Source organism: Aplidium turbinatum, chromosome 9 (genome assembly GCF_918807975.1).
Source record: "Aplidium turbinatum chromosome 9, kaAplTurb1.1, whole genome shotgun sequence".
In the NCBI taxonomy this organism is placed as follows: domain Eukaryota; kingdom Metazoa; phylum Chordata; class Ascidiacea; order Aplousobranchia; family Polyclinidae; genus Aplidium; species Aplidium turbinatum.
This window is the reverse complement of record NC_137480.1, coordinates 16,769,446-16,786,679: the sequence shown is the minus strand read 5'-3', so window position 1 is coordinate 16,786,679 and position 17,234 is coordinate 16,769,446. Positions and strand designations below refer to the sequence as shown.

Sequence of the window (17,234 nt, the reverse complement as noted above, 5' to 3'; positions counted from 1 at the left end):
CTTTCAAATTATGCGACCAAAACTATGTGTTGTCGGTTGATCATTAAACGTGCACAAGATAGGTAAACAAATGCAATTATCGACGGGGTTGCTGCCCAAGTCTACCCTGGTAATGACGTAGTAGTTAACTTCGAATGGTTCAAACATAAAACAATGACTTATCATACAATAATAAAAATGATGCTCACAAACTTACTCAAAACATAACAGCATGACGGCTGCTGGGTTAACAATAATTGCGGTTGCTTAGAGTGAAAACTACTCCAACACAGAAGTGTTGCGAACATACAAAAAAATAAACGAATCAACTGCTACAACATGATGCGTGACAGTGTGTGTTCCATGTCAATGAAATGTAGTATGTGTACAATGATTAGGTAATTGTACGTGCGAATAGACAAAAGAAAAACAAGGCAAGATTCTGTCAAGATGAGGTTACTCAGTCAAGATACTTCTGGATGAACGGTTCTCAAACAATCGTCAAAATGGAGTATGGCTTGTATACGAAAAAAAATGGAAGAAAACAATGTCGAAGGGAGAACTTGATGCCTATTGAGGATCTTAGTACTCTCCAAACGTCGAATGGTACTCCGGATGTACCAAACAACACCACAGACATGCAGAGTGGTACAATTATGCTCAAGTACATGAGTGAGTACAACAGAGGACATAATGATATCATCACTACGAATGGTTGAATGCATTGTGTGCACCGTTAAAGGGTTTAGGAAAGTTACAGGCTTGACTTAGCCCACAGACAGATGTCATGGCTGGGTTGGCCACAACCTTCTGCAAAGAAAACTAGAAATAACACGCAGCTATCAGACACAAAGTGTATATAAAACAAATGAACTATCAACAACCAACCTGTTGATGATGTACTTGTTGACGTGGAGGTTGAAGTTAGTGCTAAAGCAATAAAAATATGTCATTTTATTATAAATATTGTTTTGATTGAAACTATTTTCTATAACAGCGTGTTTATTTTGTCATTCGAACTGGCACTAAACTACATGCAATATAAGCCTACCACTACACTTATGGGTAAAATAAACCAGAAGTGAAAGTCAAAACAGCAAGAAACAAGGAAAACAGTATTTCAGTAACCAACCTGTAGATGCACGGGTTGAGGTTGTATCTGCATTCGGTGCTGAATTCAAAATCATGAAACGTTAGCGTTGGTGGTTTTTGAAAGGAAACGTCAACATGAATTTTTGCTTTGACAATTGACATACATATAGCCGCCAGTCACAACAAATCTAGGCTGAAGTCTACTCAGAATTACAAAGATGCGGAAAAATATATTTTAGAACTTTTTAAACCTTATCTTGGAAGCTGTCTCAGAGCCCACAATCGGCAAATTTTTGAGTCAAGATATTTTTTCTCAGTCTCATGTTATATTTAAAGGGAAAGGTTGGCTCATACACGAAGAAGCATTGCTATCGTCTGTTCAAACCATTCCTTTTATCAACTAAGCTGGGTCTAATATTTGTTTGTTACAATTGATCGAAAGCGCGTGACAACAGCAGGAAAAGTGAAACTTGAGCCAGGTGGTAACCTATATCGACAACATATAACCAACCTGTAGATGTGCTCGTCGAAGTGGAAACTTCAGTTTTTGCTAAATGAATAATTTGTTATGTTAATATTGCCATAATTACAATGCAACGCTGCATACTGTGCCAACGCTGCATATATAACACTCAGGCATACTGTGGAAATTATTCAGGATCCGGTCCTAATGACAAGGTTGAGTAATTCGATATGTTCAACATCATGGGTTATACAACTCGAGCTATGCAAGATCCCTCACGCAGAAATGAATCTATATTCAATTCGACTAAAATTGACAGTAATATAATAGAGCATCGAAAGAGAGTTTATAAGCACACAAAACCGAACAACGTGACCAGATTGAACATACCGTATTTACGTTGATTTTCTGTGAGTGTTAAAAATAAACGTAAATGTGTTAAATCTGGTGACGTCACTCGGCTTTGTAAACTTGTGGTACAAGTTGATATTAACTTGATTGAATTTCGGTGACTTGTTTTACGACTTAACATACTTAGCTTGCTATTTAAGTCAAAAAAGCATTCTGACAACAACACAGTAAACAATAATAGCAAACAACCAACCTGCGGATGCAGTGGCTGAGCCTTCTTTTGGTGCTAAATCAATATAAAATTTTAATTTAAATATTGAGTAGAAACACAACTAGTCTACCTAACAATTCAAAACTCTCAAAGTTTCCAAAATATTTACAGAAAAATGTCAAATTCTCAAACTTTATTTGAAACCCATACCCACACATCTACATATTAACAACAAATAACACGCAGTGCTGCAAGAAGAAAGCGTTAAACTTTGAGTGCAAAGCAGAAAATTGACATGCAACGCATTCGAAAATCAGAAACACGAGAAGATAGAAAAAAAAAAAATTTTTTTTCCCTTTCTTAGATATTTTTATCTCCTTATACTTTACTTTTACCGAAAAGTTTGAATCCCATGTTAGCTTGATGGCATGCCAGTAGCAATTTCTTAAAATGTAGGGATACAACAGTAAAAGTTGGAAAATAATAGGCTACATGAAGAGAAGCAAACGAGCAATTTGTTGTATCTGTGGATAAAGATTTAGATTAGGTGGACATGGGTGGACCGAAAGGCAAGGAAGAAAATCTTCCTGTCCCGTTTCACGTCAGCCATTAGGTGTTTTGCCAAAAACAGTCGCATGCTCTTGAGTAGTGTCCAGAGCTGCGATTTTTTCTTTCTTGTCGAACGCCAAAAATTCTGCGTTTGTTTGTCCAATAGTAATATGACGTCACAAGAGTCAGATAAGCGTTTGGCCGCGAATTACGCACAAGTTGTGTGGATGTACGTCAGAGTCAATTACTTAAGTTTTTAACTGCACGCTGGTTGAGTGATTGCAAAGGAGTATCAAGCGCTAAGTTGTGTACTTACCGGACGTGTATATTATTTGTTTTGCTCCAGGAAGAGAACTGTTGTAAACGAGAAACTGAGGATCGCAAAAAAATCCGTTAGACTATACCGCTAGCGTAACTTACTGCGAGATTTTTTCCTTTGGCATCTCTTAAGTCTCGCTTAGTAGGCTACGTAAATGGTTATGCACGTAGGCTACCCGCACGCAACCACAGTTACAGTCAGGAGCGAAATATGCAAGTTACCAAGTGTTTGATGCCAAGCGTTAGAACTTCAATCAAAGCATTTTTCTGCAGTGTTCAAAATGTTCTTCTGGAAGAGAACTCCTTTTCATAAAAATAGCGGTTTTTTTCATCTGCATTTCGGAACACCTGGTCGGAAACCAGGCTCTTTTCTAGATGTGAAAAACTTTCGTAACAAGTATCCAACAGAGTCATTTTAACAGTGCAATATTGTTAATTGGCTCATACGGCGAATTACCAACTGGTATAGACGTTGACAACTAAAAGTAGCCTAGGTTATTTTATCTATAAAAGAAACCTATTGTGTCGAGTAGCACGAAACGTGTGTGGCGAAATATTTGATGCCAGGCGTTAGAACTTCGATCAAAGCATTTTCCCGCAGTGTTCAAAATGGCGGCGCGGACGCCTTGGGAATTTCTCGCGTGAAGCGTCGCTTTTAGGCCTTGCGTTGAAGTAGTACCTGCCGCAAGAAAATTTACGTAAGTCGGCACTCTTATAATTGCATCACCTGATGCTCCCCCCTCGATTGTTCCTCGACCTGACTTGACGTCCTGTCTCAGATTTATTTTTTCATTTTTTTTCCTTTAAGACACGGCGTTTGTCGAATAGTGACGGCGCGTGTCGAATGGCATTGTCGCCAAAAAGGGCAAAAATCGCAGCCCTGGTAGTAGTGTCGAACCGATGTCGCTGGTAGTGTCGAACCGATGCCCATGTCGCTTATCACTCGACCATGCAACCCATTCTTTAGATTGAATGTTAGCGTTTTTGAATCGATTCATTCAAAGAGCAACCACGCTGATGTCTATTATAACAACGCTAAAGTTTTGATCAGTTGTGAGACTGAAAAGGAGGTTGTGGGATCAAAATGATCACGGCAAACTAGAGAATATTCTCTAGTTCGCCGTGAAATGATTGAAAGTGAAAATTAAGTCAACTGGTAGTCTAACAACAACAACCAACCTGTGGATGACGTGCTCGCTGACGTAGACGCTTCAGTTGATGCTAAAGCAACAGTATCATGATATGTTAATGTTACTATAAATATTGTGCATACAACATCATAGATGTCATGCTGTAGCGGTTTGGGAAGAACGCACTAAAATTTGCTATAATTCACAAACTTGAAATGATAGTAGGCCTATGTGTTAAAACTTTAGCAAAAAGTTTTTCTTTGTTATATTACAAACACGTATAACTAAGCAAGATCACTTTAAATAGCACTTTCAATAAGTTGCCAATAATTGAACTTCAACTTGTTACTGCTTAGGACAAGGTATTTATTTTAATTGTTTCAACTGCAACTGCAGACTTGTGCATCCCAAAGGTCCTTAATTTTTTTACCTCAATAATCCTTTTCACTGTTGATCAAACCTACATCCTTAGAAAACTACTAGTAAAGAGTACCTTACATAAATGTACTGGCACTAAAACTATGTCTAAACTCTTCACAATCATTAAACACTTAACCGCAGATATTAGTCAGTGTCATATTATCACGTCGCATCAGATCTAGTTCTTTAGATAACGCTTGTGCGTTATAGGAAACGAGACCCTTCAAAAACAGCAAGATGACAAATAACGTTTACAGAGCAACCAACCTGTGGATGAACTGACTGAGGTTGTATCTTCGTCTGGTGCTGAAGTTATAATTATTAAAAGTTAACGTCAACATCATCGTAAAGCTATTATCATCAATACAAATGACAAATGTTCTTTCAATGTGCAATGCAAACCGTTATAACAAGAATGTTGCCAGCTTAAAAATCAAATTGTTTAAATCAAAGTGAGAAGCTTTGTTTCAAAATGCCATCGTTTTACGAAATAACTTCACCTGCGCGGAAAAATCTGAGTGATACAATAGTATACACTATACAGTACTCTGACCAAGATGTGTTGCGGCTGCAGGCTGTTGTTCTATTGGCTTTGATAATGCATAAGCAAGTGTGGAGTGTGTTAATTCGTCCACAATAGCTACCTGCTCTTCAATGCAATGTAACATGGAAAAAAGTCCATTGGGCAACGCCAGTGATCACGTGACTACGCAACTGGCAGAACGTTGAACCAGACTCGGATGACATGTGCTCACAAAAAGCAACAAAAAAACATGATAGAGAACTGCACAGGAATGACACAAAAATCCTCAGAACTTTTAAGTCACAGTGATGTGTTATTAAACACAGTGATGACTTTCCACGTGAAAGTTGAGCTTTCTAAGTTAAAATAATTTAAACAAAAATGAAAATCTTCCGACTGCTCATTTTCATTCTAAGAAAACTAAACCTTTGTCGATCTTTTTTGGCTAATTTTTATGAAATAAACACAACCAGAAAGCGAAAAAGAAATGAAATGGCAAAAATATCAGAACAATTAAGATTTGAAGTCAAATTGAAAGAAAAGTAACTCCTGTTTTCACAACTGATTCACTGCTTTAGTATTTTCAATTTTTTTTTAAAACTTGTCTACAACTAACTCGTTTACGTAAAATTTTGTAACCGTAATAGCAATATAGAAAACTTCTTATCAACTTTCTCAAGAATTTCCTCGCTTTTACAGAATTGCATTTATTTAAGATGCTCGCTACTCATGTTGTAACTGTAACTGAATATGAAAATTTAAAATTTTAAATTCAAAATTTCATATGGCAATTGGACTAATGAAAAAGAAAAGAGAAAAGCAAGCTTGTTTTCGAAAAGACCACGCGTATGAAACATCAAAAAGTAAACAGCGAAAATCTGATTCTAAGAAAAAACAAGGTTGAAAATATTCAGAAAAAAGAAATCTTTTTATTTTCTAAGTAATTGACATAAAAAGTCCACATAGTGGTAGGTATCACATAAAACCACATGTTGCCAAAATCTAAGGCACATCACCAAATGAAAGTGCCATGTTGTTTGAATTGGCAAAACGATTAATTTCGTATAAAAAAATGTTTCGGCTGCTCAAAATCATGCAAAGATTTGACCCCAAGCCAAATTAACCAAAATCAATGAAACAGCTGCATGCAAGAATGATGATGTTACTCAGTAGTGATGCAAGCCGCGCCGCGCCGCGCCGCGTACGCGGCCGCTTTTGACTTTTTCGCCGCGTGCCGCGCCGCGCCGCGTGGAAGGTTGAAATGACAAAGCCGCGCCGCGCCGCTTGCCGCGTAAACTTTCAAGAAATTAATTTTTCGTAAACGTAAACTTTCAAGAAATTAAACTTTCGTAAACGTAAACTTTCAACTTTTCAAGAATCAGCTATGAAACTTCAAATTTAAATTGGAAACACGGATCAGTTATTTTTCCCTTCGGAAACCCTAAGATGGAAAGCTATGCAAATGCAAATTGCAAATGGCTTGCAGTTGACAGGGTTTTAGGGCTTGCTTGTCAGGGAAGCTGTACGAATGTTTTTGGTTAGTAGCCTAGCTGATAAGCTCAGTTACCAGGCTATAGGCCTAGCGCAACTACCGCATTATTTACTATATCAGTTAGCCCAGTGAGTTCAGGCTATAAGTTTTACTCTTGTGTGTGTAGTTCATATAGCCACTGGCATTATAATTGCATTATTGCTTACAAAAAGTGTTCAAAAGTCCTGATACTGGATCCAGGAACATTCTATTTGTCTTAGTTTGTATTATGTCTTAGAACTTAGATGCATTGCTGATAAGAGAATATGATCTGGTTAGCCTGGCCAATTAGTGCACAACTGTATTGGTACTAGGTTACCAGTTATATGCCATGGATGCTTTTTCCTACAATTGACTTTCTAAACAATAACTCGTTAAAATATTTTTTTTTAATTTTGTAATTTGCGGTGTGCGGTGCGGTGCAGTGTCAAAGTTCCAGATAAATTGCGGTGTGCGGTGCGGTGCGCGGATAGATGAGTCAGTTGCGGTGCGGTGTGCGGATAAAAATTTTGGGTTCGCTGCATCTCTATTACTCAGCACAATCATGCAAATTTTGTGAAAGTTTAATTTTCATCAAAAACGTGCCATGTTTTACCTGTTGATGTTGCTGTCGAGTCTGTTTTTTAAAAATCATAAATTCAATATCAAACTTTGTGTATGCGTCATCATATAAGCTAAGCTTTCGTTAAAAGAGGCACAGACTAGAGACCAGCCATCAAAAGTGCAAAAAAATAAAGATATAACCCAGAAATACTCTCAGTTAGAAAGTCAACTTCTTTTTACACCGATTTAATTTCTAATGAGTCCCGTTTTAAGCTGATTTAACGTCTGCAGAAGTTATCTTGCTAGTTAGAATCCAGCTTCAACAGTAAGATTCTTCAGATAAAAGTTTAATTTTTTTAGATTCGTTAAGTTAATTTTGCATGTTAGGTTTGGCTTGAAATTCATAAGCGCCTAGAAGTGAAATCACAAAGATTAAGTAATATTTACAAAGACTCACTGCTTGCACCACCAGTGCGGGGACCGCTGTCTACACTTCCGCCATTCCCAGGATCCTCGCAATTAGGAGGAGCAAAGCCATCATTGCAATGACAATGTTCAAGGTTGTTACAAACCTACACAGTGAAGTAAGTTAATTGAACTTTATAACTAAAGCTTAGTTGCAAAAGGAATTTTGGCTATATGACGTGAGATCGCATTTTCCCCTTGTAAAATGAAACAAACGTTCTCGAGACGCATTTCAAGGACAGCTCTACGTATAGCCTAGTAGATGGAATAATTCACAGACAACAATACTTCAACAATCTGAAACTAAACAGTCTGTCAAACTCGGTGACTGGACCTGCGTCAGTGGTTAAAAGCTTCAAATATGCGAAACTACCAGGATTAAGCTCTCAAAGAAGCCTTTTCAGTCCGAGAATAAACATTCACGCAACCAAAATCTGTAGACCATTTCCAATTTTACTCGGGCCTTATAGGATAAAGCCTGTGGATATCGTAATGACAGCGATCTTATTCCCACAACAGATCGAAAACTTTCTTGTCATTTTACTCGTGAGATTCCTAGACCTGAAAATAATTTTAATCTGAAAAGTAGTAGGCAGCAAGGCTATAAACAAAAACTCTTGACTGCAATAAATTTTTAGCCACATGCTTACTCCATTTCCATTGCAAGATGATGAACAATCAAGAGCTTGAAATTCTTTGCATACACCAGATTGGCAAACCTACGAGAAAACACTGCGTTGTCTGGCTGTTGCTGCTACGATTATTCATATTCCGATAATGCTCATCTAATGAATTGAAAAACACGAGTCGTCCATTTTAAGTGAATGTTGAAGTTATCTTTGCAGTTCATTGACTGCAAGACTAGCAGTAAACCGATGAGAGAAAATCGGTTAACTAGAAGTTTTGTAATTGTTTCTTGAACGCAATTTTCACATGATTAGTATTGATAAAAAAGTAATGTTAAATTTGGTTTAACAGTTTATCATCATAATCGCCGAATCATCATCATGTTTCTTGTAACGATAACTTTCTCAACTGCATGATTGTCAAGGAAAAACTCACCTTTCCTGCGTCACACTTTGTTCCACTTTGAACCAATCCCGGGTCTTGTTCATCAGAAGGAGACTCGTCAGATGGGATGGTCTTACATTGATATTTGGTGCCACTAACAGTGAGCGTGTTGAGGAAGGAGGATCGTTGTCCGCCAATTACCGGGCTCGTACTTCCCTCGGAGCATAGCAGCTTGCCGCACTTGCTATTCCTTGAAAACGAAGGAGAGTTAAACAAACTGCACCAGCTCACTAACCGAGTGGTTACGGCTTTTGGCAATAATGCTGGTATAGTGGTAGGCCTGGGTTCGATTCTAGGCCGAGTCATGCCGTATACTTTAAATATCGACTTGTGTTCTTTCTTGCTTAAGGCAGTGAGGATAAGTCGGGTATAGCATTAGAAATATGATAAATATGATATAACGATTGAAAATGGGTCCTGTCGACAAAAAATCCTCAACCGTGTTAACTTTTTTCTAGCAATGTAGTAAAAGAACACAAAATAAAATCTTTCTCACGCGAATAGCGTGCTGCTGCAACTAATTTTTTTTGTCACGCAGAAAACTAAAGCCATGCAAGCCTATTTATAGATTGATTGTGCTTTGCAATTTATTGGTTTGCAAACGACACTAGTGCAAACATGTGCGAACACCGATGCCAGTGCAATTTCAAAATTCAAAAGAGTAAAGGAGAACACATTCATATTTTTTGTACAAATTTGCAGTAAAAATGTATGAAATTAGTTTTTAAACCATTGAGTCTTACGCTTCGGTGCAAGCAAGAAAACCAGAACCGTCCGACTTTAGGCCACAATTTCCATTCTTGTTTCCGAAACCATTGACAACACCGTAGCAAATGTCTCCACTACTTTTTGCCGCTGAGTGAAAAAAAAACTTAAAATAAAATTGTTGTTACGGGTTGAGATACGCTTTTTCTGTGATTTTAGATCAATGGGCCTAGAGCATTGCAAGTATTGACTGACTTAAAGTTTACATGGAATTTTTTATCTTTATTTCCGTTACAATTTACAAAATGTATACAGCTTTTTCGTACTTTAGAAACATCTGAAGTAACTCAAAATTAACAAATAGCTTAAAATAGAAATCATTTTGTTGAGTTTGTGCTAAATTTTCCGCAAAATCAGACCAGAAAATGATGAAACAACAAGTGAAATAACATGCACCGAAATAACAAACAAATAAACTAAATGAAAATTTAGTTAAAGTTTATCATTAAATTATTACTTGGTCCCCATATCGTTTGACACTGCACGTCGTAAGTGAGACAAATTCCTCCACTGCACGTTGCTCCATCATTTAAACATGGAGACCCGTTCTCCAGGTAGACGTTGTTAGGACACTGAACATGGCATGAAAATTAAAGTAATTGAGCAGCAACTGAAAAGTCACGAGTCCTAGCTAGATAGCTAGACTACGACGTACATTTTGCAGAAGAATGACTGTTTTGTCTCCTTGTTTTCTGTAGGCCTACTCAAGTACAGTTGTGTATAATTGAATTGAGTGGTTGGTTGAACTCAGGAGACACAGCTAGAAAATTTCATTTCGCCAACAATTTTTATTTACTTTAACTCATCAAACTCAGCCAGTTCACGTCGCAGCTGGCGTCAAAATCTCATCAAAAATACTAATTTCTGACTGGAAGAAAATGCCCATGGCCAAAAGACAAACTAAGTTCAAAAGAAAACAAAACACTAAACACGTCTCACGTTAGCGGACGTGCCACTGCAGTATTCAGGCAAGTCGCATTCGTTGCTGTTTGCTCCTCTGCATTCTGCTCCCGAAGCAACGTACTGGCAATTATTGCAGCAAAGTCCTGCGTCGCATACCGCTCCTGACTTCAGCTTACATGTCGCTGCGTCACAGCATGTGCTGGAACATAGATGTGTGATCAACATTGCAAGTTGACACTGCCTAATGTAACTCCACGCAATTCATCAAATCAACTATTTATCGACAGCCGTGCGGGTGTGCAAGGATTTTTGATACGTCAGTAGGAATGGGTTCGATTCCCAGTCAAGTACTATTACAATCCATAAAAAACATGACTTTTTTCCTTTCTTGCAGTAAACAGTAAAAATACCGGAATGCATTTGCCAAGGAAGGCTTGGGTGCGGCTCAACCGCCTGCGCACTGGCGTCGGACTATTCCACTCCAACATGCACAAATGGGGGATGGCTCTATCCGCGGTCTGTGAGTGCGGCAAGGAGGAACAAACCGCAGACCACACCATCCGTAACTGCACCATCTACCATGCGCCAAATGGTGTGCGTGGTCTGCGTGAACTGGATGACGAATCAATTGAATGGCTGCTCGACACCTGCCCAAACATCTAGACCGCGTCGTCGCCACTGCCCAAGGGTGGTAAAAGGCAGAGCCCCTCGATCCTTGAAGTGTCGAAGAAGGTTCAAACGAAGAAGAAGAAGATGACAATTTTATGGTCACAACACGAATAAGATACATAAGTAAAAACTGTGGGTTCGCGGAACAACTTTGACTGTCGTAAGCGACAATTCATACTGTAATTCCAACAGAATTTATTTATGAAATGTTCACAAACAGTCGGTTTTAATGCAATAATGAATAAAATAGAATAATGAAAAAGCTTGACTGGCTTTAAAAGGGTTGCGAGTCACCATCTCTGACTATGGGAGGTAAAGTTTCAAATTTGTTGACTTTCAAGAAGCATTTTCTAAAATTTCTCAGAGTTTCTAAAATTTCAGAAGCGATAAAAGCGTTTAAATTTCACAAACGATCTAGTGCAACCAAGTCATTTATTTTAAAATTTTGTGAGCTTTAGTAGTTTATGCCTTCATTGTGAAACGTAATTTCTATATTCTTATTCAGTGCGGCTCTCAGAGAGTTTTTAGTTCAAAAGAACAACATGTTTTATACTGAAAGAAACTGAAGCAATATAAGCTAAATCAGAAAGAATCTAAAACGAAAACAGATTTATGATGCATGCAGATGGTTTCTCGTAATATGTTGACAAAATACGTCACAGAAACAACACAGGCATCTTACTACCTGGATATCAACAGATGTGTTAGCTACATGCTACGTAACTGCGTAATAGTAATTATATTTCGAGATAAAACAACGACAGATGTAGCTGAGCAATCCATCGTTTAACAAACTTAGTGACCTCACAAGTCAAATTAGTTTATTCATGCGTTTATGTACTGTCCTCATTTACCAATCAGCTTAAATTGTAAAATCTAGGAAGGCTAAAGCGTTTCGATTAAGCAATAATCCGATTTGAGAAACATAAAAGGTAGTTAGGAATGGAGTGCACAAAATCGTAGTTTTGTGTAAGCCGTAAACGAAAACAATGAGAGATTTTACAATGCCTTGAATGAGTTGGCGCAAAACTGACTACTGTGCATTTTGTTTCAGTTAAACTACGTGAAAATAAGTCGCAATCATACATTGCATTATAAAATACCAACATGACAAGCAGCCTACCTTTTGCAAAATTCGGGTGTACCGCAGTCACATTCCTCGTCCTCTTCCACAATGTCATTGCCGCACTCCGACCCGCCGAACATTCGAGAAGGTAAAGGAACATTCACCAAGCAATTAAGCAACCCTAGTTTCTCGCTCTGGTCCAAATAACCTTTGCTGCAATCTGACCAATCTCGAACCGATGAAAACCTGAGCCAGAAACAAGTGATTCAAGTGAGATTTGATTTCTTTAGTTGGCCAGAGAGAAAGCTAGATAGTCAGAAACGAACCATTATTTTGAAGTAACAAAAAGAGCTATTCTTGATGATGGCCATTTATAGCTTCTTTTCAAAATATATTTTCGTGAACAGAGTTGAATATGGATGGATTAATTATTTTGTTTTAACAGTACAAAGAACACTATCAATAGGGATGATAATCAAGAGAAAAGAAGAAACATCTTCTCACAGGTGTCGAACTCACAACAATGCTTGATGTGAACGACTCAGTTACATGTCTTGTAATACAAGTAAATTATTTTCAAGCTAGTCAGTTCAGTCTTATGCAAATAAAAAGCTGATTATACACCACTATCTTCATTATAGCTTTTTCAAATGAAAATAGCAATAATTGCATAGCTGAAAATCAAGCAGATCAAACTCATTCTTTAAAAAAAAAAAAAAAATTCATTCTTTTCAGTTGGCTAGTGAATACAAACTGATATAAACTTATCTACATTTCAATGGAAATAATAAGTGGTGCTGAAAGCCGTGCAGTCAAAACTGGATTGCAATAATGCCCTCCATTGTTATATAGAGGTTTTTACAATCGACAGCTACTGAACATTCGAGACACAGAATAATAACAAATACATTTTAGAGCAGTTATTAAAGATGAGACCAAGTTGAAGAACCCGTTAACTGACACTTACCCAGAACTAGCAGCCATGATGCATTCTGCACCTGCCGGACAAACACAGCCATCGCTGTCGTGGACCAATCCAAAGTTATGCCCGATTTCGTGGGCTATGGTAGCCGCAGTGGTAATGAGGTTGTTGCTAGTATCCTGTCCACGAAAAAATAACGTAAAAATTTTCACCAGCTGTTTTATCACTTTTTGAAACAAACCACATCTTTTAGCAAACCCCTCGCGGTAGGCCTGGGGCCGCAGAGAAGATGATTTGGGTTTGGTAGCAATGAGATTGTTGATCTCCAAATTAAGACACTTATAAGAAAAACGCGCTATACCGAGAAGTATAAGGTGGTCTCGTCAAGTTTCGGGCCCCTGGAAAAGTTCCTAAAATCATCCCGGACCTGAGTTCAAAAGTACCCCTTGTGCCCCTTGTCAAAAGTACCCCTTGTACCCCTTGTCAAAAGTACCCCTTGTACCCTTTGTCAAATTACCCCTTGTACCCCTTGTCAAAAGTACTCCTTGTACCCCTTGTCAAAAGTACCCCTTGTACCCCTTGTCAATGCTACTGGGTAGGCCTATGACCCTACGGTAACGCAGTTATGAATGGACCCCGCCCGTAAATGGATTTTGCAGTTAAATATAATAAACAACCAAGCTATACTGTATAAACTACTCAACGTTTTAATTTATCACTTAATAAAAGAGCATCGAAGGTTAGTTTGGGTTAATAAAGTCCACAAATAACTATGCAAATCTTAACCTCACTTACGATAAACTCACTACACCCTAAACAAGACTGTTTTCGTCTGATTACTAGGTAATTAGGGTGCAAAACGTGCAAATGACTAAGCAAATGTTACAATTTGTCTTTTGGATACACAATAAGTATCATTGTAATCGGTGAGTCATCTTTGACGTCACACATCACCTACAAAACAAAGCTCGATCAAACAAACAAAGATTACGATTTGTTTTGTGCAGTTTTATAACCTTACCCGAAAAAAAAAACTTTTTGAAACTAGTTGTGTTTCCACAACTCCACGGTTAGAAATATTGAACAGTCAGCTTTGAAATCGCTCATGGCACAAATCTTATAAATGTTTTCCTTGTGAAAGGAAAACTCTAAAAAAATTCTACAAGATGTTGCAACACCGGTATATGATTGATTAAGGCTGATAAACGTTTTTACTTTGTTAAAAAATTTTCTGGTTGGAATAACTCATTTGTGCGTCTTACATGATGAAACAGTACGATAGACGCCAATGCTATCAACGTAACATTTTACCAATCGAATTATTCAAGGCCAGCAAAATTGTTTTAGAAGCAACACGCTTAGATCGTGTGTGGTTCCTATCAATGAACACAGTGTGGTTGAGATACTTCAGTCGATATCCAACAGTAAAAACACCACTACGTGTCGTTACCTCATCCACTGCACCGGAACGCATTGTGCACATGCTGCCGACTGTTGCCAAGCCGATGGTGGTACCGTCAAAGCTGCTTCCATAAAGCAGATGAACGTTATCGGCATAAACCCATGGCGATGATGACGATTCGTTCACGACACGATCTTTGCGGTATGCCAAGAACTGGGATAAAGCCTAAACGACAAAAAAATGAAACGATAAAAGACTTTGAGATAAGTAAAAGCGCTTTTAAGAGCATGTAAACTATAGGTTACCTATCCAATTACGGTTTTTACACATTTCAACAAAGTCATACTTTTCTTGGTTGACAAAATAGCAGCTGCTATTGTTGTTACTTTTACCGCGATGTCAAAACAATGTTTATAAAACGTTTTTGAAAGTCTCTTACCTCACTCGCATCACTGGAAATCGCTACTCTGTCTGCTTGCGACCAAACTTCGATACCAGAAAGCACAATCCTGATACCAAGTTTTTCATAAAACCCGTCGAGATGATTGCCTAATTGTTTCACGTGGTCTTCAATATCGGATTGAGATCCGAGCCTTGTAGCCTGACAAACGTAAGTAAAGTTATTAAGTTAAGTTAGTGACAACTCTTTTAGTGTAGTTTGATCAAAAAACCAGGGCTGCCATCCTGGTTTCTGATGCGATTTCTTAGAAATAGAAAATTTCCCGAACTCCAAAATTTTGTCGGCAACGACTTTGACGTTTCCCACCTAGCGACACGCATTTTGAATGTGATCAATAAATTTGTGGATAGTTAGTTACAAAACAAGGTTTGTATTTTTCACGAACATCATTTTAAAATGATACTGGCTTAAAAAAGTTAAAGATTGATGTTACAAATTGAAAACACATAAGTAACCAAAAACTGCGGCATTAAAGATTTTAAAACTTTACAGTCTTTGCTGAATGCTGGTCATTTGTGATACATCGCGTTGTTAATATCAATGTAAATATATTTCGGACTGAAAAGAATAAATGGATGTGAGCAATTGAACCGTAAACGTAAAATCTTACCAGAGCATTGTCCACCACTAGCATAAGCTCTAAGAATTTCTTTTCGCTTGAAATGTCTCTTTTTTTCTTTGAGGCCTTCTTGCTCAACAGTTCTGAAAAATAACAGCTTGATAAAAACAAACTGTTGAAACTAAAAGATTTTCACTACTTTTGTCGATGTATCAACGTCCAGCCTTTCAATAAGCACAGGATTTAATGATATTCATTCAGACACAAAATGTTTCAATAGAAGAAAGAAATAGAACGCAGATGCTTTCAGCCAGTGAAAATTATACCAGACTTTTCTATTCTAAAATGTTAGTTCATTAAATTATGTAAAGCGAACAAGAGACCTTAGGGTAATACAAACACCTTTTTTTAGAAACTTATATTCAATTTTAGAAAAGCAAAAATTTCACTGTACTTTCCAAATAGGCTACTGGTTTACCTGTTTGCTGGTTTAAACTATAAAGGAGGGGTGATTGAATTTTTTCCTTTGGTAAACCATCATTTCTGCAAGTACCTTCCAATTTATTTCCTTTCACGTCTTTAGGACGATAAACAACGTATTGATTATACTTTGCCGGTGAAATAGTAGCATTGAATGAAGGTTCAAACACGAAAAGATCGTTTGGAAGAAAAACACTACCCCTGCAAAATGCAAGAAAAAAAATATTCAAAAGACACATTTGCATACTGCAACAATCGAGAAAAGAAAATGAGGTCACCGAAGTTAAAGCGTCTTTGCTGGGAGAACCAAAGGTGTTGAGATTAATAAAGACTTAAACAATCTGTAAGAGAGAGCACGATTCACACCAGTGACCCACCTAAAGCGGATGTTAAACGAGCAAAAAATTAATAAGCGTAGGTAGGTATAGCCGTTACTGACCAGAAGCTGGAATTCAACGTACTCCGCAAAGAAAAGTGTCCGAACATAGACGACAAAACGAAATGCAATTGTGCACAAGTGTTATAAAAACAAGTTCAGTTTTAGAAATGCTGTGGGCAGAACAGCATTTGAAGCATGATCAAAAGGTGAAACAAATTTCCACAAGATACCACACACATATCGCAGGGCCAATACGGAAATACGCACGGTATTCACAGAAAATTCACCTACTCAATAACAGCCTCGAAAGAATAATATTAGTTCCGGCAAAGTTTAAGAAAATTTGTTTGAAACCGGTTATCTGTTTAATTGAAGAGAAACATAAAGTACGCACTTCAGTCCATGGCATGTGCTCATAATGACTTGACTACCAGGAATTCCTCTGACGTGGCCTTTGTAATAGCAATGATTTTGTTCCTGTTGAAAGTATGACAACGTAAGTGAGCAATAATTTAGTTGCTGTGTTAATGGTTAGCCTATTAAAGCTTTTAAATCAATGAGTGTTAAAATTGCTTTTCGCATGAAAAAATAAGCCATGAAATATAAACTTACCTTTTTTGAAGACTTGTGCATAATTAGGTCTCCACTTTCTGAATAAGTTGTCACATGGAAAGATTCAGGTACCAATTCTTCATTAATAGAAACGTCAAGCATGAGTGTCTTGCCTTCAAAATCGATTGTGAAGTAAGCCTTCCGTACGTGAAAGCCACTTTTCTGATAAATTAAGAAATTGTTAACGTTTAATTAAAAAATAGAAAGCCTAAAATGTAGATACTAAATCCATGTTCAGCAACGTTTTGCACTAAAGCTGAAAACAGTTTAATTTTTAAAACATTTGCTGACCATGAGTTTAGCACCGCATTTACATTTTGAACTCTTCATTTTGTTATTGAATTGACCAGGCGATCCAGTCGTTTAGCTCC

The 17,234-nt window shown here is 37.6% G+C and overlaps 1 protein-coding gene and 1 pseudogene across 12 annotated transcripts in view; one reads left to right on the top strand and one right to left on the bottom strand.

The window, feature by feature from the left end:
* LOC145776957 (uncharacterized) overlaps positions 1-17,234 on the top strand; it is an 868,661-nt pseudogene that overhangs the window by 445,485 nt on the left and 405,942 nt on the right.
* Positions 1-17,234, bottom strand: part of LOC145776920 (disintegrin and metalloproteinase domain-containing protein 12-like) — a 29,011-nt gene that overhangs the window by 10,775 nt on the left and 1,002 nt on the right. For 4 of the 12 annotated variants that reach the window (XM_082588145.1, XM_082588151.1, XM_082588153.1 and 1 more), the window contains exons 3-23: positions 16,864-17,025; positions 16,646-16,728; positions 15,871-16,073; positions 15,444-15,535; positions 14,813-14,974; positions 14,422-14,598; positions 13,017-13,150; positions 12,107-12,295; positions 10,351-10,513; positions 9,869-9,983; positions 9,390-9,501; positions 8,638-8,836; positions 8,226-8,294; positions 7,568-7,682; positions 7,163-7,183; positions 4,781-4,819; positions 4,143-4,184; positions 2,139-2,171; positions 1,583-1,621; positions 1,112-1,150; positions 868-909 (exon numbers count right to left, since the gene is read on the bottom strand). In XM_082588145.1, the coding sequence (XP_082444271.1) occupies positions 868-909; positions 1,112-1,150; positions 1,583-1,621; positions 2,139-2,171; positions 4,143-4,184; positions 4,781-4,819; positions 7,163-7,183; positions 7,568-7,682; positions 8,226-8,294; positions 8,638-8,836; positions 9,390-9,501; positions 9,869-9,983; positions 10,351-10,513; positions 12,107-12,295; positions 13,017-13,150; positions 14,422-14,598; positions 14,813-14,974; positions 15,444-15,535; positions 15,871-16,073; positions 16,646-16,728; positions 16,864-17,025 (2,230 nt within the window). The remainder of the gene's footprint in view (positions 1-867; positions 910-1,111; positions 1,151-1,582; positions 1,622-2,138; positions 2,172-4,142; positions 4,185-4,780; positions 4,820-7,162; positions 7,184-7,567; positions 7,683-8,225; positions 8,295-8,637; positions 8,837-9,389; positions 9,502-9,868; positions 9,984-10,350; positions 10,514-12,106; positions 12,296-13,016; positions 13,151-14,421; positions 14,599-14,812; positions 14,975-15,443; positions 15,536-15,870; positions 16,074-16,645; positions 16,729-16,863; positions 17,026-17,234) is intronic. The other 8 variants (XM_082588155.1, XM_082588157.1, XM_082588156.1 and 5 more) reach the window with 6 other exon arrangements.